Here is a 27896-nt window from a genome sequence, read left to right on the forward strand (position 1 = left end):
ATTTGTGCACGCTCTGAAACTTGCATTGGTACTACTTTTTTCAAAACTGGATCCTATAACCACATTCCTTTTTTACTAGTATTTTCTCAAAATGTAGCCAGATTTTATTTTAGGTCTTCTGAATGTGACTTTTGTTTTCAGAGTATCAATCCATACAAGATTTCTGACGCCACAGTCTTCGTTTGTAGCAGAACTTCTTTCATTGGTTTCTTGTGCTCTTAATGCAGCATGAAATGGAGTAAGGAGTCAGTAGTTCATTCAATAATGGTTTCCTCTAGCCCTGCAACTATGCCAAAATTGCGGCAGTGTGGTGCAAAACTCTTGCAATCCGTTCAGGTTGTTCCAGTTCAGAAGGCTGCTCTTCATGACACTCGTTCGCGAATAAAGGTGCTGTTGATTCAAATTTGCTGCCGTTGTGTATTATTCTTCGTGTTACCCCGTTTTAAATTCCCAAAGATGTTACTTGGTGCTCAGAGCCTTTCAAAGTCCCTCAGGGAGATGATTTGAAGAAGCACTTGTATTGCAGATGAATGATTCTTTCTTACCTTCCATCTAACAGCGTAATTTTGATTACATAGAACAGTTTTCAGCACGCACATCTTTTTTTTTTTTTTATAGCATGTTTCTAAAGTTTCATTTACTTTGTACGGATTGTGTGATTACATTACGTGAACTTTGTGCCAAGCCTATTTCTGGGTTTAGTAATTGCTTGGCCCTTGTTATCTAAAAGCTATATTTTACATTTAGTCTTGTAAATAACATAAACTTACATAAATAAGTGTAATATGGCCATGTTTGTGTCAAAACCAAACCCTTTCAGGCATAGAGTGAAGCATAAATTATGCAAAAAAAGAAGCAGAGAACTCTGGGTAGTTCTCAAGTTTAGGTGGAAAGCAGCTCCAGTATAGAGCTCTCTCAACACCAGCAACACTCTAAATTTGCTCACCTCAAATGTCTGCTTTTCTATCAGTCTTTAAGCGTAGGATTAGCACAGTGCCATCTACGTCGGGATAGAAAGGGGCGTAAAGTCTTTTGCTATTTCTACAGCAAAGGCTTTCAGCATAGGATTAGCACAGTGCTATCCATGCCGAGCTGTAAAATGGCCAAAGCCTTTTACCACTCCAGGCACTGTATTCCAGCTTTGGATTGGTATATTAGTGTGTGTGTATACATATACACACAACCACAAAAGTACAGTACCCGTTTCCTGAAAATACCAATGAATTTAGTTTTCAATTTGTAATGCATTGAAATAAATTACACACAGACGGGCACATGCTTACGCGCACATGCTTACGCGCACACAGATGCACGCACCGACAGACAGACGGACACACGGACACATGCACACAGGCACGCACACATTGAGAATGACAGACGCACACAATGTACTGGCGGCAAAATTGAAAACTTACCTCAAACATCTCACTCAGATAAGTGAAAACTATCTTGAAAGAAATAAGCCTTTAGTGTGCGGAGCAGACACTTTCTCATTAAGCAGTTACACTGAAAGTTGAACTTCCATGTAGGATCTGGTCTAGTTTCGGGAACATGTTGACACTGTCTGTCTCTTTTGGTTATTACAAGGAAAATATTTTCACTTTTATAGGTTCCACAAAGCCCTTCGTTTTGTAAGAGAAGTAATAGCTCAGATGCTGTGGGATAAAAGGTGAACATGCAGCATGAATAATTTGGTTTATTGCTAATTCCATCACCATCCTGTGTAGATACACCCATCGATAGCAGGCGGATATAGAGCTTATAAAACTCATCCAAAAATAGCATCATAAGACAGCTAAGGCCCATTGAGAAACGAAATCTAGCAGCAGTCATATTCATTATGTTCTTACCAGATGTCAGCTGAATTCTTGAATATTCTTTAATAGACACACATTTGGTAACTGGCAGCTAATCTTAGATACAAGCAACGTGTATTTAGTATGCCTAGGACACGGCTGAGAGAAACCAACATAGCAGCCCGTGAATTCCACTAGTTTCAAGGTGCAATTAAAACCCATGGAAGAGAACAGTTGCTCATTATACAGGAGTTTCAGTTGATGGATTGAATGTACAGTATATGCAGGTGAAGGAGCAGACCAAATTACATATAGGAAAGCAATAATTGTTGTGTGCGGTGACTTCTCAATGTACACCGGTGTTAGTACACCCACAAGATTAAATTAATACAACAACACATATCTACTCCCACTCTGGTTTCTTTGTGATTAGTACTCCAACTACCCCAGACCTTTCCCCATTTCTTAGGGCAGCCCCTGCTGTGATAGACGGCATGCTCTGTTGACCCCAGTCCATATCAGTCTCCCAATCTTCAATATTGGGAGGCATACCTACCCCTTCGCACATGCTATATTACGCTTAGCTACCTCTGAAGCCACCACCAGCCAAATCTTTGTTTATCTGGGCCATACCTCCTCACCAGTGATGTTCATGAGATGCCATTTAGCCTCCAGAGGCACAGTCAGACCAGTGACCTAGGCCATTATCCACACATTTCCCGCCCAATAATGTTGAATTTCGGGGCAATCCCATAGTATATGGAAAAAGGTGCCCATTTGTCTGCAGCCCCTGAGGCATAGAGCAGTGTCACACCTCCCCTGTCGGTGCAGAAGTGGTCTAGATTAGTATTATGGTGTAGTATCCTCAACTGAACCAAGCAAGAACTGATATTTGGTAGCCTCGTGCCACACCCTCAAGAGTCTGGGTGTGCGTTGGCAGGGAATGCTCCCGCCCTCTCCGATATAGAGCCTGCAGGTAGCACCTGCCTCCCATAGAGTCTCCCTTTACATGATACCCGGGCTCTGAACGGTCAGCAAATACCCAGTCATTGACTGCCACCAACAGCACAGCCCAATAATATTTGAGTATGTTGGGGGCTACCAGCCCCGCTTCATAGACCCCTCTCTGGAGTTTACACAGTGCTATTCTCAAGCTGCCCCCATCAAACAGTACTTGGTGTATGTCATGGTCCATTTTCCTCAAGAATTTAGGGAGGGATCTTATATGGAGTGTTATGCAGGACATAGAGCAGAAGTGGGAGGGATATCAAGTGGAGGTCAAACTAAACAGGGGGAAGGTATCCACCCCCTAAACTCAGCCCTCTATTCATGAAAGACTGGGGTTTACCATTAGGTGTAAAACACCATCGACTCAGACTAGTGTGTGCTGCACACCCCCAAAAATTGTCTCGTCAGAGAATTCTCGGCCAAACTAGAAGAATAACTGACCAAGACCTACCGTTGCAAAGGTTAACCACATAGATTTCATTTTGGAAAGGAAGGAGGCACTCCTCATAATGGGGGACTTTGAAAATCTCCACAGGTGACAACATAAGGTGTGTAATCCGTGTTGCCTCAACGTCCCTTCTCCCAAAAAAGGGTCTTTGAGGTGAGGTCAGAAGTTGTGTTGGTTAATCCATTATGTGAAGACTAACCTTGCCAGTAGAGGTTGATTACTGTGCTGTCATTGTCCTCAAGGACACATAGTTTCGTGTATCATTGCATCAAATATAAGATAAGAGGTATAAATACTTTGTGGTAGGTGAATGTTTGATAATGGATCCAGTTTGTTGGCGTAAGGCCTGCAAATAGGTTTTAGCAAATGGCTTCCTTTGGTGACAGACCCATACAGTTCTTAATCTGTACGCCTACTGTTCAGTTGTCAAGGGAAATTTGTTCTAGAGATTAGAAAGGCCGTGAAAGAGTGTACCTTCTGGGATTTACTATTTAGCTTCAAAAATCGAGTTCTGCTCTAACTTTCTAATGTTGGGCATAAATGCAGTCAAAGAAGTAGTTCACAGAAACCAGCATGGACACAATTCTGACATTTAGGAGAAATATCCCATTTTAAAAGACTTATGGGACTGCAAGACCTCGGACTTTGTGAACTGACATTCAGCATGGATGATATTTATTTCAGACCATTGTAGGACTGGCTCACTGGCTATGGGTCTAGGGGAAAGGTGAGGTGGAGGATGTAGTGTGCAAAGAGGGATATAGTGGTTGTTGCAGTGAATGGAGAGTTAATAACCGTTACCTAAGGGAAAGTCTTTCTAAGAATTTGGTTTTGGGTCAATCCGATGCTTCTCTCAGTGTCGGTAACATATGATAGATGTGACAAAACTAAGCAACTGAGGCCCTCTTAAAGGGGTGATTTGTATCCTTCATATACAAAAATATGCCTTGATGTACGTTCTTCTCAAGAGGGAAATAGTGTATTGAAAAACAAATACAGGATATTTCCTTAAGCTTTTCTGGTAGTTCCTCTGATACCTGCAGGAGAATGGAGGCAATCGTGTATCATAATTTTCTTCATAGGACCCAAATGGAACAGATTAGTATGACTCTCCCATTTGGTTTTAGTCATTCCATACTTAAAGTTCCTGGTCCTTCGCATCCTCCTAACTGTAAATCAGCCCAGGGTCCGTTGTGCAGATTTAATGTCTCTGAACTTGAGTGATGGAGTTTATTTAGGGACACCCGGAAATCGTTACTCAGCCATTTAGAAAACATTTATAACCTAGTATTTGTTTGAAAGTAAACTACCCATAAATATACACAAGTCATTTTACAATATGTATTTCACTCCGTGAATACAGGGTTGATTTGGAATTCTGAGGGTGTGTTTAGCTCCTTCGACAGGCTATATGAAGAGGAAAGAATGAACATCTGTTAGGACGCCATTGACCTGCTTTCTTTGAGTTGGTAAAGAGTCATCCTTTAGCATAGGACTCCTTATCCGACTTGGAAAATGAAATTGACACGGTTGTCATTACTTTTTAACCGACTGCATAAAGTCAAAGTACTTGATTTGAAGAGGTTTCTAATAACCACCACCAATGTTTTGAGTTGTTTCATAAATGAACCAATCCATTCAGAAACGCATAATTGCAGATGCATACAGAGCATGTGATCTGTAATGCTAGTAAGCTACATAACAAATGTTAGTTATGTCATTTTTCCTTGCATATCTTTTTTCGTAAGCGTGTTCTTTGACACCCACTGGGGCCTATGAAAACAAAACTAAGGTGTCTTTCATTAGTCAGTCAGTCCAATGGCCTTTTTTTAAACGTTCGTCCACTGATGAATTTCCAACTCAAAAGTGGTTTGTGTGTACTTTTGTCCACGTTTGCACAAGAACTCTAAACACATGGCAACCAGTCCCTTTCATGTAGTTGCAAGTAAGACTACTTTTTACACACAGTCGCATCACAGATTGTTGATTAATGATACCAAGCACACTAGTCGCACAAAATGTTTATAAATAAAACATTGAGCGCTCTTAATCAGTGGCGGCTGGTGTGTCCCGAGGGGTGGGTGAGGGAGGGCACATAAAGATACAATAAAGGAAAGAAAAGTAATATACCTTTTCTGCCAGCGCTACGTCCTCCTTGATCCTTCTCTCCTCGAGGCAGGCTTCCTACTTCCTGGTGCTGCTATCTTGCCGCATGAGATCAGCGCTATTGGTGGGAGCGGCATCGATCGGTGCTCAGCACTAGAGGCCTTTGCAGTCTTAAGAAAACTAGGTTAGAGAGGTTTAAATTGCACATGCCTGGCTGGCCGCCACAAGACGGCCGGCCAAAGGGACATGCACATTTTCTACTTCGGGCACACTGCTCCCTGCTGCCACTCAGCACTGGCCCCGCCCTGATGCTTAGTTCGGAACATGTCGGTTGCTGAAAAATAAAAAGTTAAAAGTTTATTGCCATTTTATTTTTCAGCTCTGGCCTTGGACTTTCGTTTGTGGGGGCGACACTTCTCCGCTCAAACAGAGGAGCCGCCCATGCTCTTCACACACATTCGGCATTTATAAACCAAGAGACCAGTCTTAAAATGTTATTTCCAAAATCATTTGATGCAAGAGCAAAGGAAATCGTATAATTGGATGAACTCTCACGAACTCCGAAGCTTTATATCAACCACCTGAAGGCTATCTTTGTGTATTTTTTCCACTTTGTAGGAATTCCTGATAAAAATCAAGTTCTAAAGTTATTTTTCTCTTTAGATAGTACTTGCTTTGCAAAACAGTAGACCATCCAAAGTGAGTCCTTCTGGAATCGATTCATTTCCAAGGATTCTTAAATTGGACCAGCAGTTGAATATCTGGTCACTTGTCACATTGTGGTCGCCTCTACCCACCATATTTTCTCCTTTAAAACCCCATTAACCTTTTGTCAGGGCTCATTAGATGCCAGCGTGCAAAATCGCTTTTCACAGGTTTCTTGAAATTTGTCTTCCTAGTCCTTGGATCGCTACACTCCACATATTAACCAGTATCTGCTCGGGTACAGAAATCATTTATAGCTTTACAAGACTGTTCAAGGTAATATATTAGGACTTGTTAGAAATGGGATTTTTGGTCGGCTATGGCATGTGCCAAAGTCTGGTAGAAACCACCATTCTAGTCTGGATAAGGGAGTTACACTCCTAAAATAACCCCTGATCACCCCCTTGGTAGCCTGGACCGAGCAGTCCGGCTTACCTTAAAGGCAGTGTGTAAAGCATTTGCACATAACCAACAGTAATACAATGTAAGCTCTAGAAAAGGATACCACACCAGTTTAGAAAAATATCCAATATTTTTGTATATTTAAGACTAGACCAAAAACGATAAAAATCCACAATACAGTAGTTAAAAATGTTAAATTATCAAAATATGCTTGAAAAATAGTTCCTTGATGTCGCTAGCTCCGTCCGGGGCTATCACGGCGTCGTAAGCAAAGAAATCCAAACAGTTCTGGCTGACCGCGGCGTCGTGGGCCAGCTACAGTGTTGGGAAGACCCGCAAACAGTACCTTTTTAGAAATGCAGGGCGTCGGCGACCTCTCGTTGAGCTTCCGAAAGCACGGCATCCGCAGGACGGTTTTGGTTCCGGAGGTCGGTGCAGGAGTCGTTGGGGCTCTTGAAGTCACATGCTTTGTAGGTCGAACTCCCCGCTCGGTGGCGGCATCAGATGGGGTCTGTGAGACCAGGGTCGCGGTGCGAGGTGAAGGCGGTGCTCGCCGCTGTGCTGGCAGGTCACTGTGCAAGCAGCAGCGGTGTCGTGGCTGAAGCGCTGTTGTTGGCTGACGAACTGGAGTCGATCGTGCCGGCGTCGGTAAGCCAAGACTGCGGTGCAGGATGAGGGCGGTGCGTCGTGTAACTTTACGAGCGGTGCCCTTGAACCACGGTGCAAGCAGCGGCGTAGATGTCAGCGTGGAGCGTCGTCCGGGATACCAACACGTTGTTGTGAAGCGAGGTGGTGCGGAGTGCAGTGCCCACAGGTCGTGGTGCGAGCAGTGGCTCTTTGGCGGCGTCAGGAGGCGTAGTTGGTGAGGCGTTGCGGTGCCTTCAGGACACGGAGTCAGCAGCGGCATTGGGTTGCTTTTTCCTCTGTTGCAGCACAAAACACACAGTTCCCAGTGCTGAGGGCAGAAGAGCTTGAAGTCTTTGCTGTTCCTGAGACTTCTTGAACAGGGGGCAAGTTCTACCTCAAGCCCTTGGAGAAACTCACAAAAGTAGATTGCAGAAAGTTCACTCCAGTCCTTTCACTGCCCAAGACCGAAGCAGCCACTGCAGGCCAACACAGCAAAGCACACAGCAAAGTGGTAGTTCGTCCTCACAGCTTCTCCAGCTCTTCTTGGCAGTCTTCTTGATCCAAAAGAGTTCTAAAAGTCGGGGGTCTGGGCCCCAATATTTATATCCCAAAATCCTTTGATCTCTTAGGCAGAGAGTCTGTGCCCAGCCAGAACCAGTTCTGCCTTCTCTGGTGGGACTTCCTGGCAGGAGGTGGAGATGGCATATGGTCAGAGGCAGACCAGGCCCTTTGAGGTGCAAGGAAATCTCTTCCCCCCCCCCCCTTCCCCCTTCCCCAATTGCAGATTAGGTATATTCAGCCCTTTCCTGACCCACCCAGATTATTTGGAGCCACTCCTGCTCCCCAGCCTTCTATCATCCAAAACCCAGACAGGCAATCTACATTCCAGCAGAGGCACACGGGATGACTGAGCAAGAAAATACCTACTTTCTAAAAGTGGTATTTTCAAACACAGAATGTAAAAATCGCCTTCATTAAAAGATGCATCTTTAGATTCTGAGTTCAGGCATACTAAACTTTGTTTTCCTACCTAATTCCCCGGGCCAGTTATGTTTATAAGATGTTATAAACAAACTCCCTATTCTGTCCTATGGGGAACAGGTCGCCTTGCAATGGCGAAAAACAAAATTGGCTGTAGTTCACTATCAGGACATACCACACACACACCAGGGAATGTCCTACCTTTCACATACACTGCACTCGGGCCACAGGGGTACCTGGGGCCTACCTTAGGAGTGGCTGACATGTAACAGGGAAGGTGAGGGACAGGCAAGTGTGTGCACTGGCCAAGTCGACATGGCAGTTACAAACTGCGCACAGACTCTGCAATGGTGGGTCTGAGTTACCTTTTACGGGCCGTTCGTGTGGGTGGCACAATCCTGTGCTACAGCCCACAACAGCATTTGATTCACAGGCCCTGACACACGCAGTGCACTTTACTAGGGACTGACACATAAATCAAACAGGCCAATCATGGAAACAACAATCCATAACACATTTTACCACAGGAGCACTTGCACTTTACCACTGATTAGCAGTGAGAAAAGTGCGCAGAAACACTAAGCCAGCACAAACCGAGCCAGAACCGGGAGGTCAGAAAGCAAAAAACTCAGGGTAAACACGCCAAAAGATGCCAAGTCTAACAGGACTTATGGTAATATCCCTTAGTGAGACTCGGAACAAGAACCGTAGCAGTGACACTTTGCAACAGTGCAGGACAAGAAATGTAAGGGAAACACATTGAAAATGCATTGGTGCAATATATGTCCCCTCACATTATCTGTCGTTCTGAGACGCGGAAGAGGAAAAAAAGTAGAATCATTTATCCTTTTTTGTAAAAAGGCTTGTTGTAATGAGCTTATAGCCACCTTAGACGCAATGCTTTGAAATATTTCTCTCCTCCTATGGTTAGTAAGCTTTTCATAGCATCACTCCTATTCTCCTATATATTTTTAAATATTTCCCAGTCTGTTTTTAAAATAAGTTGTCTGATCTTTTTTTAATCCTCTTACTTGATTCTTAGTCTCCAGCCTTTTTTTTGTTGCATATGTTAGGCCCACATGCTTCTAAGCACCGTACAGAGAACAAGAACATGTACAATATGCATAATGTGAAATCATGACCATATACTCCACAATCTGCCATTAAACGAAATTTGCAGTTGGGGATACTAACAGACCAGTTGTTCTCATATGCTAGGTGAGGGCGGGACATAGATTGTTATTGCAATTCCATGCGAACTTTGTGTCTTCAAGTTACTCATTTTACGCTTGATGTTTTGGAAGGAAGCGATCTTTTGTTAACTGGATAATGGATACTACTTTAACCTAATCAGAACTTTCTAAGTTAGTATGACTCACGTTCGAGGAAAAATAATAGTTTTTTTTCTCTTAATCATTGAATATTTAGTTGGCAGGGAGGCAGCGTATTTAAGATCTAGGGAGCATTATGATGATCATAAGGTGTGTTTGTGTTATATATATTTTTTTTTTTTTAGGTATTGCCTATCGGCAGGTTAGGATTAATTCGGCCATAGTAGTCTTCAATTTCAATAGTTTGAAGTGTGTTTCCTAAGTCAGAAATTTTATCTGTAGACTGTTTATTTTTTTATAGTTGGGTGTTACTGGCATACGTTGGTGGGAAATGTCTGTTTATTTGAGAATCGTTCTTGGTCAGTTATGGTAGAGGGTCAAGAGTTGGAGCTGGTGGAGAACCTCGTGGTAACCCGAAAAGCCCTATCTTCTTGCACAAACCTTGCTTTAATGGAGAAAGCAGAGCTTCACTAATGTGTGCTATTGTATGTTCTATACTTAAAGTTCCACCCTTGCTCATGATTGGATAGTTTTCTTGTTTATCTCTGTTTCTTGCCCCTACATTGATGGCTTCCTCCATTTTCTTGTGTTCGTCCTGCACAGAGGAGCATTAATGTCTCACCACGTTTTGATTGAATGAGTTGTTGTCCACTGCTGGTGTAAGGACATTACAGTGCATGTAGGACTATTTTTTTTTTTTTCCTCTCTTACCTTGCTTTCTCTGTTCCCCTGCTTTACCTTCCACTCTTTATTTAAAATCCTGCTCTTCCCCTAGTGTTCCATTTGCCCCAAACACTGATGCTGGCTGGGTCTATAAATGGGTTTCAAACCATTCCAACATCGCAAGAGTGTGTATTTGAGTTTGCGGATTCATGATGACTGTCTTTGAGTGATGTTATGCTTTATGAAAGAACATTACCAGTTTGCCTTCCAGATGTGCATGCACGACCGACCAACAAACTTGCCTTTTTAAAAAAGTTTTTTTTTTTTTTACATCTATGATGGCAAAGATGCATAACAAACACTTGCAAAACAAGTAGGTCTGGCACCATGTGCCACAGGCAAGGCTCACTAACTTTGCCAATGCCTATTCTTAAATGCCGATTGCATACAGATTCAGTACTCCATAAAGAACTTTGGCTTCCAGAGATTTTTTTTTTTCTTTTGCTAGATATTGAGGACTTTGTGAATGATGTTGTGTATGTGAATTTGTGTTCATTGGAAGCTACTGGAGTAACTACAACTGGAGTAATGTACTCAATACATCTACTTCCAGAACTAGCTGCTGCTTTAAAAGTATCTTTCAATGAGGGTGAGTGTATTTTAGGGAATTCTTGTGAAGAGAGGTTTAATTTAGTCAAGCCTCAAAAGGAATTGAACTAATTTCTTCAGGCCTAGCACTGTTATGGAGGGTTTCATTCTACACGGAAACCTAATGCAAATTTAGTTGTATTGATTATGTGTAATTGAAAACGTTAACCTTTTATGAAGGATAAAACTGATTTAGTGCATGCAATTATCTCCAGGTTATAGACAAGGAAACTACCCGAGTTTAACAAGGGTGGTATATTGGTACCTAGATGGTGGGGTAGATTAGGAGGAATTTGTCCATAATAGCTTTCACGTTTAGTTGATGGATAGTCCTCTTTTTATTGATTGGTTTTTCTAAGTGAAAAAGATCATGTGGTGAGTCTTATGATTTAGGTGTATGTTTTTAGCATACATTTGGTAGGAAATGTCTGTTTATTTGAGAATGGCTCTTAGGGGTCCAACATATCCTCTCACTCACCGACGACGCCACTAGAACCAACTTCCACAGTACATGTCAAACGTCACCAACTGGGAGAAGAACTGCCTGCAGCTGAATACACACAAGACGGAAGTACTGATTTTTGGCAGCAACATATCCAACGACTCCTTGTGGCCATCAGACCTAGGACCTTCACCCACTCCCTGCGACCACTACAGAAACCTCAGAATCATCATTGACAACAAGAAGCCCACCATGAAATCACAGATAAATGCAGTCTACTCCGCCTGCTTCCTCCCTCTGCGCATGCTACGTAAGATCTTCAAGTGGCTACCCCTTACAGACAAGACGCACCGTGACACAGGCTGACCTCACCAGCCGACTGAGCTATGGCAACGCCCTCTACTTCGGAATCACTGCAAACCTACAGAGACTTAAGACCATACGGAACGCAAAAGCCAGACTCATCCTTGGCCTTCCACGACGAGCACACATTACACCCCACCTCAGGCAACTCATACAGGCTCGCTGTACAGAAGAGATGCTGACCAACGCACACAAGGCTCTACACAACCAAGCACCTGCACACATTACCTACTGCCTGGACTTCCACCAATCTTCGAGAAGATTATGCTCCATCTCTTTTTCACTTACCCATACTCCCTGCATCTACCTTAGCAGAAGTGGAAGACTGTCCTGGAACTGCCGCCACACGATCCTCCGTACCATCACCTCACATCCGGAATTCCGAATGGCCTTCAAGACCTGGCTGTTCGAATAAACCTCCGTGACCTGCTAGTGCCTGCATACCCTATCAGTTGATTAGCCGTGATTTATAAATCCTGATTGATCGACCTTGTATGACTCTTTGTGGATTTCAAAAGGAGTTTCCTATTTTTATTTGTTGAACTGTCTGTAAGCTACGAGGTACACCACAGAAGTACTTTGACCCCAAAGGGCTTGCGTTCCTATTGGGTTTTAATCAGTATATTTTAGCTAACTCTGTTGAAAGCAGCCAGTAGATCTAAGAGAATTAGAGTTGCTTTTATCTAGAATTTTTGTAAAGATTCATTTATCACATGTTTCATGTCTGTCTCTGTGCTACATTCAGATCTGAAATCTGATTAAAATTCATTTATAGGTTATCATGAATGTATTAGTTATATAGCAACACAACTTGTGATTACTTTTGCTACTAGAAGGAGATCTGAAGCAAGTCTGAAATTACTGCTGTCCATGTAATGTATAGATAGATTTTTTTTTTCCTGAAGTTGAAACTTGGCCCATTTTCAAACTGTCAAGAGAAACCCCTTGGATGAGGAAACTATTCACTACGCTTGTCCAAAAAAGTGGAAAGTGGTGTCATAGCTGTGGCTAGAGAGGCTAGGTTGGGTTGTTTCCAGTGTTTAGATAGTTTTACATGATTAAAGGAAATGTTATTATGAGCTTTTAGTTTTCCTCTTTCTTTAAGATCAAGACTTAGAATTGCGAAGGAGCTATAATGAAAGTGCAGTTAATTTCTTTTAAAAATGTTTTAATTCCTCCCAGATTTTAAGTGTTCCGAATTGGACTTTGTGGAATTATGTCTTCATTTTCTTTTCAATGCTCTAAGAGATTTTCTTTCTGGGCTCAGTTCTTCGGAAAACAGTTGAGAAGACCGTTTACAACCTTTTTTTGTGATGTGCCAAGTCATTGAGTGGTTAAGCCGTACCCCAGTTACATATTTTTTTTGTTTTTAATATCTGTGATTTTATTGATCTAAATTACAATTCCGTTCATTTTCCCCAAGAACTTTGAGGTCCGGGCATTTATTTTCTCTAACTAGTGTTATCTTTTTGTGTTCTTTTTTTTTCTTTTTTTTTGTCTTTTTTTTGGCTTGATAAAATAACTGTTATCCTTGTAAGAAATGTCAACTACGCATTAGACAGTCACACTAGTCAAAATGATTCCGGTCTTCTATGCATTATTTTCTGAGATCTTTGGTCAATCCTTTACAGTGAGTTGCTTTGCGGAAGTGTTGAGTAAATTTACTAGTGAGGAAGGACAGACAATTTGTGTTCAGTATTGTTCACTTTACTCCAGTGCAAGTTGAAATCACCGACAAATATTGTTGCCTGATAAAATCAGTTGGTTTGTCTTTCTGAAATGTTTAACAACTCTTGCAAGGAAAATTAAATTTTTACTGGAGTTGATTGTTATGTTAAGGATTGTAGAAGATGATGAAATGTATTTCATTTCAAGAAATTAGGACTCGGAAGAGGACTGAGTTTTAAAAGTGGTTATTTATAAAAGGTAGGAACCCCATGGATTTCTGTTACCACTGCACTAATTTGACAACACCATCACTTTTAATGTTGGAGTTTTTATCTGGTAATAGAACATCTGGTGTAAATTTAGGCAAAAGTTCAAGGTCAAGCTAATAATCTCATCAGTTATTTCAATACAGTGTTTCACAGATGTTCTAATTAGGCATGCAGGGAGGTAAGGCATTTACTGTTTTAGAAAGAGAAGTCATTAGGGATCTGGATAGGATTTTTGAGTTACCTTGTACGAGTTAAATGATTTTTAATAGTCCTGTGTCTTGATAAAGTTGAAAATTGTATATTCTGTTGATAGAAAAATCCCTTTTGGGCAAATGGTTTGGGAGTCCTAATCCCACAACAATACTCTGTTCTCAGTAGTGAATTGAGAGTTAGATCTACAAGGTTGATGTTCGATATTGCTTTATCGAACTGTTGTTGTATCTCAGAGGTCCGTAGATGTGTATATCGACTTTGATGTCACTTTTAAATGTCTCTGCAAGTGTTTTTCATTTTTAAAAATATATCGCCGGTATTCTAGGTAGGAGAAATGTGTGGTGTGGAAAAAGAAGGGGCTAGTGTCCTTAAGTTGTTTACCTGGATAAAATTCTTAAATCATCAGGCAGTCTTTATATTGAAATGGCCTAGTAGTGAGCTTGTTATTGTGGTCTTGTGTGACATTGGTAGTTAGTTTTCAGAGTTAATACCCTGAAAGGGGAGTTAAAACCTACTACTTGCGAAATTTTCATTTTCCTAACTGATCAGTAAAGGACATATTGACAGACCTGATTCTCCTGTCCAGAGACCTGCCTGTTTTGTCACTTACCATTTTTGAAACACTACATTTTAAATGTCCACATCTTAGAATCGTATGTTATTTTGTTTGCTACAAAGTCATAGGTTTCTTTTCATAGTCTTCATGGGTTACTGAGCATGATCACTGCTGTGTTTCCGGGATTCGACCACTCTTTGGGGCACACCCTATTGACATGTTGTGACTCATAGTATAGATAATCCTCTCTAGAAGTCCTATATGTAATGATTGCATGTCTATTTGACATGAACTGTAAATATTGCTGCATCTATGCACATATGGGTATTTATATTTAGGGGTTTTCTTCAGCCAATACAGTTTTACCAAGTGTCTTGTGCATGTTAGTATTTATACATTTATTTCAGTTTTTGATTATAAAAAAACGTCCTTTCAACCTTTGTCCCATCCCTCTCCGGCTCATCCCACACCTTTCTAACTACTATGAACCCCCAAACATCCTTTTTAAGCCATTTTGCCCAACTAATTGGCACACACACGCACTACTTATAAAGCCAAATACTACTTCCCCTTCCAAATCCATTTCCATCACTCTATCCCTAGTGTAAACTCTACTTGACACATAACCAACCAAGAGCACAAACCTAACACAACTAATGCAGACAAAAAAATAACTATCTACTATCAACCTCAACTCCTGGATTCTGGAGAACCACGATGCTCGCCACAAAGCGCTTCAGCGCCTCATCAGGGATAGTTGATGCTATGTGAATACAGTTTACAATTGAAGAAAAGGTTGTCCTATATTCTGTATATGTATAGTAATCTTTCACAGCATACATTGGGGGACAAACGCTTGCAACTCCGACATTCACTATCAGAGTAGGCCAATTTTGCTTAGCATTCATATGACCAGGTTTCTCCTCCAGAAAAACACACTATTGCTGTTATTGCAATCTTGAATACTTTACTGCTCGATAAGGTTGAACAGGTTTTCCCTGATAAATTGCAGCATCTGTGAAATCCCTGAACATATGCCTATTGAAGATGTTGAACAACCATATAGCTAGAAGCCTGTTGCTGTCTACTTATCTAAAAAAAAGTGTCAAGTTGTAGTCTATTGGTTTGAAGCCTTTCATGATGTCGCACTCCTCTAAATAATCTAATAGTTGTCTTAATCAGACCCTGCAATGGGAGAGTGACCTATTTATTAAATAGAGTAGTGCTGCTTTACACCTCCTCGCTCTGCCCTACCCTCTTCAACACTTGTATGATCCCTCTATCCAGCACTGCCAAAACCCATGGACTCCACATCATAGCCTATGCAGACAAGATACAACTCATCCCCTCCCTCTCCGAAGACACCACCAAGACCAACTTCCACAACTACATGACAGACGTCTCTAACTGGCTGAATCACAGCTGCCTGAAGCTCAACACTGACAGGACGAAGGTAGTGATTTTTGGAAACAAAAGCTCCCCATTGGACGCATCTTGGTGGCCCTCAAAAGACGGGGCTACTCCTACTTGCACTGACTAAGCTAGGACCCTAGGCTTGATTCTGGACAAGCACCCTGACAACTCAAGCCAACTCGGTCTCCTCTTCCTTGATGCTCCACATGCTTCGTAAGATATTCGAATGGCTACACCAAAGCTCAAGACCGAGGCCCTCATGTCCAGCCTACTGGACTGCAGCAATGCTCTCTAAGCAGGAATCGCAGCTCCCTTTTTCTGACTACAACAGACCATACAGAACACCGCAGCAAGACTCGTCCTGGTTCCCCAAGTCAAAACCAAATCACTCCCTACCCCAGAACTCCACTGGCTCTCTGTACAGGAAAGATGGCAGTTCAAGCTCCTGACCCATGCATACATGGTCCTACACAACTGCGGACCTGCCTACTTTCAACTACTGCCTCCACTTCCATCATCCCATCAGACATCTCTGTTCTGCATCCCTTTCTCGAACCCTCACCCCCACATCTGATGTAGCAGATAGGGAGGTCGCTCCTTTCCCTGCCTAGTGGCAAAAACCAGGAACGAGCTACCCTTTCATCTACATACCGCCCCATATCTTCTCTGAAGACCTGGCTATTAGGCTAATCCGCTAGACCCTGTCAGCGCCTGGAAACTCACAGGTGACCAGAAGTGCTCTACAAATCGATTGATTGAACCTCATCATCTTATCTAGAATAGTCAACCGTTCTTGCGCTACGCGCCTGTTATTACATTTTGTGGTCCAGTTCAGGACCATATAGTACACAGGTGAACACAAGTGCAGGTGCTAGTCTCTTCACTTTTCAAAGCATACGCTTTTTTCTGGTATTCTGACTTAATGGGACTTTCTTGATTTAAATAAACGTATGGGCCCTGGTAAGTACACTTTAGTTTTAAAGTAAGAGGTTTTTGTTTTAACAAGAACGAAAGGTCTGTGGTCGGTGCCGTTGAAGTTCTAGCTCTTGGTGGTGGATATATTTCTTGAATTCGTATTGATATAGTTCTGCGTAAACAGCAGATGGAGCCATTCTTCAGAGCAACGCTTGTAACGATGGTGAATTTCCATTCAAAAATTCTGTGCAGAATAACCGGCCTTAGCAACTAGTTGCATAATTATTTTCGAGAGTTTTTATCGCTCAGTTGTGCATTGCCCTTCTATTAACAAGATAATGCAGAAGCCAGTGTGGAATTCCTACTACGGTTCCCATTTTCCGTATTTGGGTGCGAGATTTCGTCTTTATTTAGCAAAATTTTAATATTTTTTCTTCCCCCTCCCCCCACCGTTAAAATTAACGTTTTGCTGCAAGGTCATCCGTCTTAATGCTAAATATTTTCAGGAATGTAAAAGTAGTGCTTCATCTCAATATATTCCTCTATCATCATCCTAAGCGGTTTTTCATCATTTCTCTTAACATAGCGTGAGACTGACTTGCTTCATCTCTATTCTCATATGGATTTTTACTATGCACAATTTCAGAATGCCCCGCTGCTCTACATTCCCACAGAGCAAGAGAAGCCGCATTTACAGGGGACAGAGAATTTGCCTCTAAGCTACCAAATGTATCCCTTTGCAGATACTACCTCATTCTGTTAAAATATCTTGCATAGCTGCATGATTTACAATCCTGGCTGAATAGCACCTGAGAATCTCTTGAGGCAAACTCGAAGAGCAGGACTAAAGAACTTCGCCCCCCCCCCCTCCTCCCCCAGTGTAACATGAATAGACTTGAGAAGCCAGCATTACCTGACACTGGGGCTCTCAGGCATGTGGGAGGTTCTGTTAAATTTTTCATCCTCCCGGGAAGCAACCAGAATACTTTTTATCGATCATATATTGAATATCGGTAAAAGAGTAACTAGGCAAATTGGCTTATTTATGCACTATACAAAGGCGTATTCCTGTTTGCGTCCATTGTACATGTCCATACTATCAGGTACCCTATGTGCATTTAATTTTCATAACTAACGTTTACGGTCGGTAAACTATATTGTCTTCATTCTTACTCGTAAAGAAAGGTTGACTCTGTCAGCCAAAGGTGGTGGAATTTTTTTTTTACATGAGATTTTACATTGCTCACATCTTAATTATAATAAACACTGTGGGCATCATTAACTATGCAGCTTCATAGAAATACTGTCCTATACTGGGCGATGCTCTCATTTTTGCAAATCACTGCAAAATTGAGTTTTCTCTGTATCGCACGCAACACACATTCCACATTTAATTGTTGGAAGTTTTGATTTTGGTTCGATCATCCGAGTAGCCTTCGGTCTCTGGACTGTAGTGGAACCTTGATTAGTAGGAAGCTGCATGGAGCGGACATATGGATGTGTAGATCAGGACTCCCTGCTACTGATATCAGTTCCCAGGGCAGGGAAAATACAATTGTACCAACAAATCCTAGGCAACCACTTTTTTACTTGGCATTATGTAGAATAATTGCTAATTCATTCTAAAGAAGGCTAGGTGTAGGCATGGAAACAAACCATAACATATTTTATTCTATCGAACGATCTGTAAAAATCAATGATATACAGTGTCTGTACAGTTACATGTCAGGTTAAAAACAAAATACTTCATAATCACTGTCTCTCATAAGGATAAACCTACATTGTACGAAGATTCGTCAATGATTGAAGCCACTCTATTGACTCTCAGAACAGATATACTCTTTGAGATGTTCTATTATTTATTATATTAATGGACGAAAAAACTGCCCTTGTCAACCATCTGTTGTGACTCTATCAGAAAAATGTCTTTATGATTGTAAAAGTTGCACTTAAAACTATCAAATATCAGTTTACATTTGCATCTTGAATTTAGATTAACGACACGTGACCTTGCTATGTTTATCCTAATGAAAGACCGCTGTCATGAATTATTCAGTTTTTAACCTGTCATGCAACTAACTGTACAGACACTGTATATCATTGATTTTACAGATATTTTATATTCTATTATCCTCCATAATGCTAAGTAAAAAAATAGTTGCCTAGTGATTTGTTTGTACAATTGCAGAGGACATATGGACATGTTTCCGGAAGGATAACAAAAGGTGAGATAAGTCAAGAGACTTGATACCATTTGGGGCCTTGGGACATAGTGCCCCAGAGGCGCAATGGGCTTGTGCAACCATTTTCTGCACCACCGGGGCACTGTTTTATTACCGAAGGGATCTCGGAGACTTGTGGGCCCCTCCTTTAAAACTGATAGTGCTGGCACTATTTTAAGAGGGCGCTCTCTCCTTTGAGTGAAACACTTTTCTTCCTTGTCTGTGCGTCATGGACGCTGGTGCAGAATACCAACAGGAGGCACACTACCTGTGCACCACAAAGAGGCGATGCAAAGCCCCCCTGAGGGCAACCCTCTGGACGGACAAAAGGGGGTCCCAGACTTTCTCCTGCAGGTGGGTGCATTCAATCAGTGCACCTGCCTGCAAGGAGATCTTCCCCCGTTTGAAGTGCAGGTAGGTCCTGCCTCATCAGTGAGTCTGCTTTAGGCAGCTGCTCCGTCTTTCACAAATGGGCTTCCCCTACGACAGGCACGAGTTTGCTGCTGCCCTGAGGACAGTGCATGGTTTGTAATAGGGATCTTTAGCCCTATTTACACCAGGCATACCTGTTTATAGGTGCGCTGCGGCTCAAACTGGGACAGTTCTCTTGTTGCATAATACGGGCCTAGGTCTTATGTGGAGCTGCTCTGGAATGCATGCTATTTGGGTGCATGGTGCAAACTTTAGTCTGAGGAACCGCTCAAAAATAACTTCTATACTGGGTGTGTGGTCTAAATCATTGGTGTAATCGGGAGCAGTTCAAGAATAGATGCTGGTTGGATCCATGGTGTAGTCCAGGAGCACCTTTAAAATCTGAATGAGTGCGCTGGTGAGATGAGAGCCCATAACGTGTTCAAGAGATTACACAAAGTATGTGACTAGCATTGTCAGTGGAATAGTATTGCTGGGATTAGAGGTCGGGCTCTAATCTGAGTGGTGGAAGGTTTAGGAACTTAGTTTAACTTTTTGAGAATGGATTTCCTTCAGTTCCATCCATGTAAATGGGGAAATTATTGTCTTTTGGAGTATTAAATGCATCCATGCTTAAACATCTTTAAGGTCATTCGGAGAGATTTCCTTTGTCTCTGTATTTACATATTTAAAATTGAGAGTACATATTTAAAATTGAGATCTAATCACTGTTATTTAATGTTTCAATTAGTCTTGAAGCACATTTGTTGGTGGTGTTCCTCATTTGTATTAAATATATTGTAATTGCATTAATATAGCGCTTAGTACCCCTGAGGCGAGTAGCAGAAAAAAAAGATAGGAGTTAAAATTTGAAACCACGATTGTCCATTTTCTTTTAACAAGACGATTGGATTGCACACAAACCACTGTTTCTTCTCATCCACTGCAGCTGGTAATATCACTTTACCTCCCTACCTTCAGAAGCCACATATCCAGTCAGAGGCTTAGCACTTTCAAACATCAAGCCATTGCCACCCTGCTAATTAACAACACTTCTGATTGTCATGGGTCTGAAATGTGTGGGATGAAATGGTCAATCTGGAGTCCCTTGCACAAGGAGTGAATAGAATAATACTGGGCCTTTCCATTGAGGAAAATCAAATATCCATTAGCCACTTACAGTATGCCATAGACTGCACAGCTTCAGAATTATTACTCTGGCTCTTACATTTCAGATTTTCCCTGACCATTAAATCCTTCACAAAGAGCGTAACCAAAGCATTTGGAATATTAAAGTTAATTAGGGGTGTTTGAAATTTTGGAAAAATGACACTGAATTACATGAAACTCATCTCTGTCATTGAACGCTCTATTTTAGCATGAAGTGCAATTTTGACACGAGGGCACATTTCCCACTGGAAAAAAAATAGCGCAAAAACACAAGTGCCACAAGCAACAGCTGCTTGTGTTCTGACCGTTCACATTGGTGCAGGGAGCGCGGGTCAAAGCTTGCCGCACGCAACATAAAATTACATGACATAATGATATAATTTTGGGAATCTCCTGTCACAAGCATAATGTGAAAACCCTGAAACTACATGAATAACCTTGCGTAATTTAAATTTCGCCGGAGCCTAGTTTTCATTGCAATGTGTATAGAAGCTGCCACTCATCTGAGGACAAAGTCTGGAAGCTGTGCAGGAGAGTAATACTGTGCAGGCCAGGGCTAAGCTATAGACCACTGTATGTGTAGTGTCAAACGCACAATTGTTAGTTAGAAAGGCCTACCAGACATCATCTGATCTTAGCATTTTTTGAAATTGAAAAAATTGCAACTTGCCCAGGATCAGGCAGAGGTTGTGGTTCCGAGTAGCAAGTCTTATTTTTTCAAGGTCTGTGCTTCAGTTACTACACTTCATGGCCTGTATTTTAAGCATACGATAAAACTTAGTTAGTGTCATGATAAACAAAGGAAACGTGTCGTCTTAACCTGCATGCTTTGCAGTGCATCTCATGGGCGGAGTAGGAAAACACCCCAGGGCTTCTCTGTTTAGCAGGAATTCTTTCACTTTCAACACTTTTTTTTTCTTGCATGTTCTCTTAATTGCTGCATACCTAAAGCTAAAAGCTTCGCATGGAGTTCAGACTCCCCTCGAGGCATTATTCACGCAACATAATTGAAAGTAAACGGAATAATTAGGAGGCCAAATGAAGGCACTGGCGACACGACGTTCTCGTCCAAAAATAAGTAAGAAGTGCTCTTTCTCTATTCTGTACTTATAAGGCAGAGAGACACCGTTGTTGGAACCTACAATTGATTGTGGAATGGGTCTAAAAAGCAGTGTTCTTGGTAGAAAGCCAGGCCCCAATGAAATGGCGCAAACCGGCTTTTCGTGGAGCCATTTTGTCTTATTGTAGACGACTCTTGAACCCTCCAGCTCGGCAGTTGATGCGTATCGGAGTCCACGTCGAACTGTAGCCCAGTTTCTACCCTGCACTGGAGTTTAATTTCGCGTGAGGGATCTCGCCTAAATGGCACCCGGGCCGGAATGTCCTGGGAGCAAGTGCTGTGCCGGCGCTGCATTTCCATATGAGTGCTTGGAGAAGTTTGGCACATGCGGAGGGGAGTTCTAAAAATAACCTGGAGCAGACTGTGTGGGCAGGTCCGGTTTCTGGTTCTAGCTGAGTCTGCTGCACTGAACTTTACTGTCGCTGCAGCAAGAGCGCAGTTTGGAAGTGAATTGGGTTCGATTCCCACGTCGGGCAGTGGTTTGGGCAGTACACCTTTTTAAAATCCATGGATACAGGACTTCGACATGGCTGAAGACTCAGGTAAGAGCTGATTTTTGAAACCTTAATATCAACGCCATTTTGAGGGGTTTTGTTCCGGTCTCTGCATTTCTAATGGATTAGAACTGTCAGGTTTCTCTTTGTTCTGCATTGTTGAAGCTAGCCCCCACGCCCCCCTCATCTTAAACCAAGCCATAAACTGTGGATGTGTTACAGAAACACCCTGGCCCTTAGGTAGCTTGTCAGAAGTCACTTTCAAACTGATAGCTTTACCATGTTAGACCTGTTCTGAGCAGCGTGCCACCTGTTCTGAGAAGCGTGCCTGATGGAAAGTTTAGCTGGCTTTTGAAATGCGTTCAGAATAATTGCTTTTCTGTAATTTTACAGCCAATCGTTGATCCCTGCATTCTCACGTATGCACTGCTCTGATGCATGAGAGTGAAACATACTGTTTTGGGAGCGAGCAGTAAAGGGGTATACCGTAAGGCTGGCGAGTCCTTTAATCTGGCCTACTTTCATTTGAACTGGCCTAGTTTTTAAGCAGCTGCAGTGAAATGTGAAACATGATCCATACTTGTGTCTAAGTCTTGGGAAGGGAATATGGCTGCTCTAATGTACGAGACAGATTCTACTGTAATCTCGTACCAAATAGTCATGGATTAAGCAAAAGGAAAGAGCACCTCCTAAATATAAGTTTGTTTCCTTTTGTTCTTTCTAATTGCGGAGTAAATAACGGGTGTATTATTGATTCTTCATTTGTTACATAAAACTAGAATGTAATGTGTTGCTGGACCAAGATCTTTGCTCCTGTATGGAATCTGCAACCACCTCTTGTTGATCTTGGATGATTGTGCATGCTTTGCTGGCTAGAAGCCCTTTTGTTTTGGGAGCTTGGATGGTTGCTCCACCCTCTACTGTGGGTCATCGACGTCACTGCTTTTTTAATAAGAGAAAATGGATGCCAGTAAACAACTGAATGTGCGAAGGACTTTTTTTTTTTTAATATTCAAAACATTTGTTGAGGGTATCCTTCATCCTGCTATGCATGCTCATGGAACTTGTGCTTGCAGTGTGTCACTTACTGTAACATGGAATAGTCTGATTATAAATCAAATAGTAGAGTCTACGTGTTCTTTCACCCCCTTTTTTAGACCGCTTATGTTAAATTAATCTGAGTGGTTTTGCTAGCTTAAAGGTAAGAATTTTTTCTTAAAGTTGTCCTTCTAAGGTGCTCTGGGTTAATGGCTTTTCCTGTGTTATGCAGTTAGGTTATAGGCGTGCATACATTCTACTTTATGTTGCCTGTGGACCATTGACCTAACCTAATTTATTCTTTCATGTATTCACGGGGGGGGTGTGTGTCTCTCAAAGGTTAAAGTAACATTACAGTTTGGTGAGCTTGTCAGACATTAACCTTTTGAGCTAAAGCAAAATAAAAACACAGAAATTCGCCAGTTATAGTTAGCAGTGGTAAGTATTAGCTGCACTGCTTATGACCTCACTCATGACATGTTCTATGGCATCATTCGAAATCACTGGCTTCTCAAATGATATCACTGATAACATCATCTGGTGAGTGTGTTAGAAAAGAAATATGGTAGTTACTCACCACTATGTAAACTATAAAACTAACTATCTAATTTTCTACAGCCAGTGTCCAGTTCATCAGTATGTGTTTACAAAACGTGTGCTCCGAATGCACCATAGGTGTGTAGAGATTTGAACATATTATAAATGTTTGTATCGAAGACTAACCCTGTGTGCAGGTGACTGTTGACCTGTGTTCATTATGTTCCACACGTTTTTTGGCACTGCTGAAAAGTTTCCAACATGGCAAAGATTCTACCTACTATATACTAAGTATTGTAAGCAGCCTTTAACTATTGAACAGAATCATCTCGGCATGACCATTTCTGCATAACATATACTGTGTGCACCAGGTACTAACATATGTATATTGGCTTATTTTGCTTCAGAAGAACGTCCTATCTGTAAAGTTTTCACCACAGCATGAAGACTTAGTATGATCTTTAGCACCATTAGACCTTAGTTATTTTAAACGAATAGTGTCTTTTTTGACAAGCGTTGCGTAGAGTGTACGCTGTTTACAGTACCCACTTTTCTACTCCTATCAACCTATCTCAATGTAGGTTGGGTCACTGTGTAAGCTGTCTGTAGTAATAATTATTGAACATATGTTGAGTATCTTGAGGAACTTTGCTTTCTCTGAACAATTGTGTGTGTGTATATATATGGAACACAGTGTACAACAAGGGTTTCCCATATCGGTGGTTGATTGTTAAAGTGAACTAGGCTACCTAAGAAGTGTATGGTATGGGATAGGGTCATTGCACTGAACACATGCTTTCTACACCTAGGGGAGTTGTATCTGGGATGGCTTTAATGGTGCTTCATATTATTCTGTGCTATTGTGTACTTCATTTCAGGCCTCTAATGCCATACTAGTTTATAAAGTAATCTGTACAAATGAAGCTTGGATGAGGTCAGTGATGTAATCAATAATGTCATTTGAGATGTCATCAGTAATGTCCTAATTGATGTCATTGAATGTCATGAGTGAGGTAATATGTGAGGTCATAAGCAGTGCATTGTAGGGCATAAGTTCTAGTTAGCTATGCGAACTATAACTGGTGAATGTTTACTTTTTTTTTTTTTTGAGGGGTTCAAAACAATGTTGCTGACGTTCACCTAACTAACGTTAATTTAACCTTTTGTGTTTTCTTTTCCAGTGACTTTCTAAGTCTTTTTAAAACAAACAAACAGATCTTCTATTCACACTGAACTATAACGTTAGTTTAACCTTTGTTTTTTTTCTGTGAATTTCCACAGCTATTCAATGCAAAGTAATATTTTATTACTATAGGTAAAGCCACCGCATATGACCAGGGTTTGTTGCAGGGCCTGGCCTGCAGCAAACCTCCCACCGGTAGCCAAGACCACGCTGTGCACAGCATTTGGCCAACTCCATGCAGGCGGCCACCCAGAGGCAGCCAACACCACTCAACACTACACATGGCCTTTAGTCCTACGTGGCGTTGGGGCTAACCGCAGGGCCTTTCTTGTAGCCAGGCTTTGCTATCAACTACCCGCAGGCAGCCAACACCACACCACGCATGCCAATACTTAGTATCTACTGCATAGAATCTTTGCACTGCTGGAAACTGTCTTTGGCAGTTGCGCTGCCCTGGACAGTTTTCACGGGTCTGAAGCCGTCTCATTTGAGTCCTCTCGGCCAGACTGACAGGTGCTCCTTTTCAGCAGTTGCAGCCTCCAGGCTGAGGCAGTTCTCCTGTTTCAGTGACTGCTTCTCACAGATTTTACCACACATTTGCAGTCCTTTAGACATCAGGCATGCCGGACAGCATGTTGTTGCTTGGCTCAACGTTTCTTTATTAAGACCCATACTCTGAACCCCTCATGGCACAGGTTGGTCCCGGAGATGGTCTTCTGTGTGTTCAGCTCACCGGGAAGATGGTAGGATTTGTCCTTCTCAACAATATCTCCTTCTGCAGGTCTAGGTACTATCCTTTCATCTCTGCCTCCAGCCTTAAAGTATGCATTTAAACTCAAACTGACAGCTTCTCCAGTAGGTTGCTTAGACTTTGGGTTATGGCCCCTCACCTCTAGGAGACTCAACAGCCCAGGTCACGAAACAAATTCAAGTCCTCTTGAAGGCACTCCCTTCATTATTCAAGAAGAACTCTGAAAAAAAGTTTTGTCAGGAACATTAATTTGCAGATAATGGTACCAAGCCACCACCGCTTCAAGTCGACAACCGAGGACATGGATACTGGTTCCATTTCAACAAAGGAGGACACTATCGCTGTGCACCTCCATGTTAGAGCTATTTCTGGACCTTAGCATTACCATAGACAGGGCTAGGCCTCGGTGTATATGCTAGAGTAACATGCTGGCTGGGTCACAAAGTCCGTATACCCGTTTCAGGTGCTGCTTGGTCACTAGGAGAGCAAGTGTGCTTCCAGATACCAAACCTGGGATATTCCTTTCCCAGTAGAGCTAGCTTTATGGCTAGCTTTATGAAGCAGACATACCTCTTGTGTCGGCTGATTCTGTGTCTGGCAGTGTAGCCACGTCTTTTGTTGGGAAGGCCTGGTAATGGCCTGGGACTGTAACGATGTGCCCATTAAGATCCATTATTGGTGTGTTATTATTTTCTCTGGTCCACTATTTACCATAAGAGATCACGCAAGTACATCTTCTGTACTTAATGAATAATAAATGCTCTGCGTTAGGGTTGACCGGAGCAGTAAGCACTTCTTTCTTTAAAAACGACAGAAATTCTGAAAATGTATCCTCGACGTTGAAGGAGGAGGCGGATTTTGGCACACGTTAGGAATATTGTTTCGAAGTTGCATGACTGGATTGCTAGTTATTTGTCGAGCTTTAAAAGAATACTAACTGCATGAGTTATTGTTTTATACAAGACTTCATCCGTGTTTCACAGAAAACCTGTAAAACACATCTCTTTACCAGCGAGTCAGTGCACAGTATGAGGTTTTGTTTTTTTGCGCACTAAATTGTGGATGAAACCATCTATTTTTTTGACACGTAGATTTCTGTCAATTGCATTTTCTTTGAAATGGATTTTTTTCGTTTTTACACATTAATTCTGTAGAGACTGGACCTGGCAAAGCAGATTAATAGTTGAATCCCATTTTTTTTCACAAATAAGTAAACAAAGTGCTTTTCCCAATATCTTACAGTTTGATGATAAGGGAAGGAAGTTTACAATTTTAGGGTTCACAGGTAATAACTGACCCACTCAAATAAGTGTGCTTTTATATCTACCACATTGTCACGATCAGCTTCTCTTGTCTTTTACAAGGATTCTGTTGACCAGGCATGAGTTTAACCATCCCTGAACACATCCATTTTACATTCGCTCCCTCCAAATCTAAAACGTTAGTATCTGTAAGAAAAAGGTGAGCCGCCTCTGCCTCGCATTCTTTCCTGCTCATCCGAGTTTGTAATGTGCTGCCCTGTTATATTTCCAGTAACAGGATCCGTTTTAGTTACCTGCTATAATTGCTCTTCTCCAAAGTGTGAAGTTGAGATCACACATTTTCCTCATTCCCAAAAGCGAGTCAAATGTGTTAAGGCCCTTGTTTTCCTAATATAGTGTCACCCCGCCATTTCTGCAATATTTAAAGGACATCTCATTAAAATATATATATTCCAAAAGAAGAACACGCACCACTTCAATCAGACGTGCTTCAATAAAAAGATGCTTTTATTCCAGGCAAATGCAAAAACAACAGTTGATGGACAGAATGTAGAACAATGTCATACATTCACCCCAGTACAGAGATCTGGGCATTTGTCACCCCGAGTGGGAAGGGTATGCCCAGACGTGGGTCCCTTGCTCTCCATGCCACTGGAATCAAGCTATCCTGGCTGGAGAGGGGTGAATCCCCGAAACCGGTCCTAGGATGCTTGTTTCCAGTCCAGGGAGGACCTGGCTTGGCAGTTCGAGCTGGATTGTTCCCATGAGGCACAGGGTCAAGACTGATTTGCGTATGGCTGGGTTCAAACTGGAACAGCATGGTGAGCAAAAAAACGACGGATTTAGGCCCAGATCTCTGTACTGGGGTGAATGTAAGACATTGTTATGCATTCTGTCCAACTGTTTTTGCATTCATTCCAGGTAAAGCATAACACGTTTCGGTTCCAGTGAACCTTAATCATATGCAACTCAGTGGCAGTTCAGTTCAACCCCTTTAAATCCATGACGGACAGCGAAAAAGGACCAGGTTTCTTGCCGATTGCAACATTTAAAGTGGCAGTGGTAACACTTCCGGAAAAAAAATATATACACACATATATATATATCATGTGATCAAGGCTGTGTGTTCACAGCCGAAACGCGTCATGCTGACA

The 27896-nt window shown here is 41.9% G+C and overlaps 1 protein-coding gene across 8 annotated transcripts in view; it reads left to right on the forward strand.

Moving 5' to 3' along the window:
- Positions 1–27896, forward strand: part of ASPH (aspartate beta-hydroxylase) — a 675802-nt gene that overhangs the window by 44602 nt on the left and 603304 nt on the right. For 2 of the 8 annotated variants that reach the window (XM_085605547.1, XM_085605549.1), the window contains exon 1: positions 21893–22019. The exons of the other annotated variants lie outside the window; for them this stretch is intronic. In XM_085605547.1, coding sequence (XP_085461673.1) covers positions 22004–22019 — 16 coding nt within the window. In that variant the 5' untranslated portion in view covers positions 21893–22003. Of the gene's footprint in view, positions 1–21892; positions 22020–27896 lie in introns of those variants that run through there. 8 annotated transcript variants of the gene reach the window in all.

Source organism: Triturus cristatus, chromosome 5_1 (genome assembly GCF_964204655.1).
Source record: "Triturus cristatus chromosome 5_1, aTriCri1.1, whole genome shotgun sequence".
Lineage (NCBI taxonomy): Eukaryota > Metazoa > Chordata > Amphibia > Caudata > Salamandridae > Triturus > Triturus cristatus.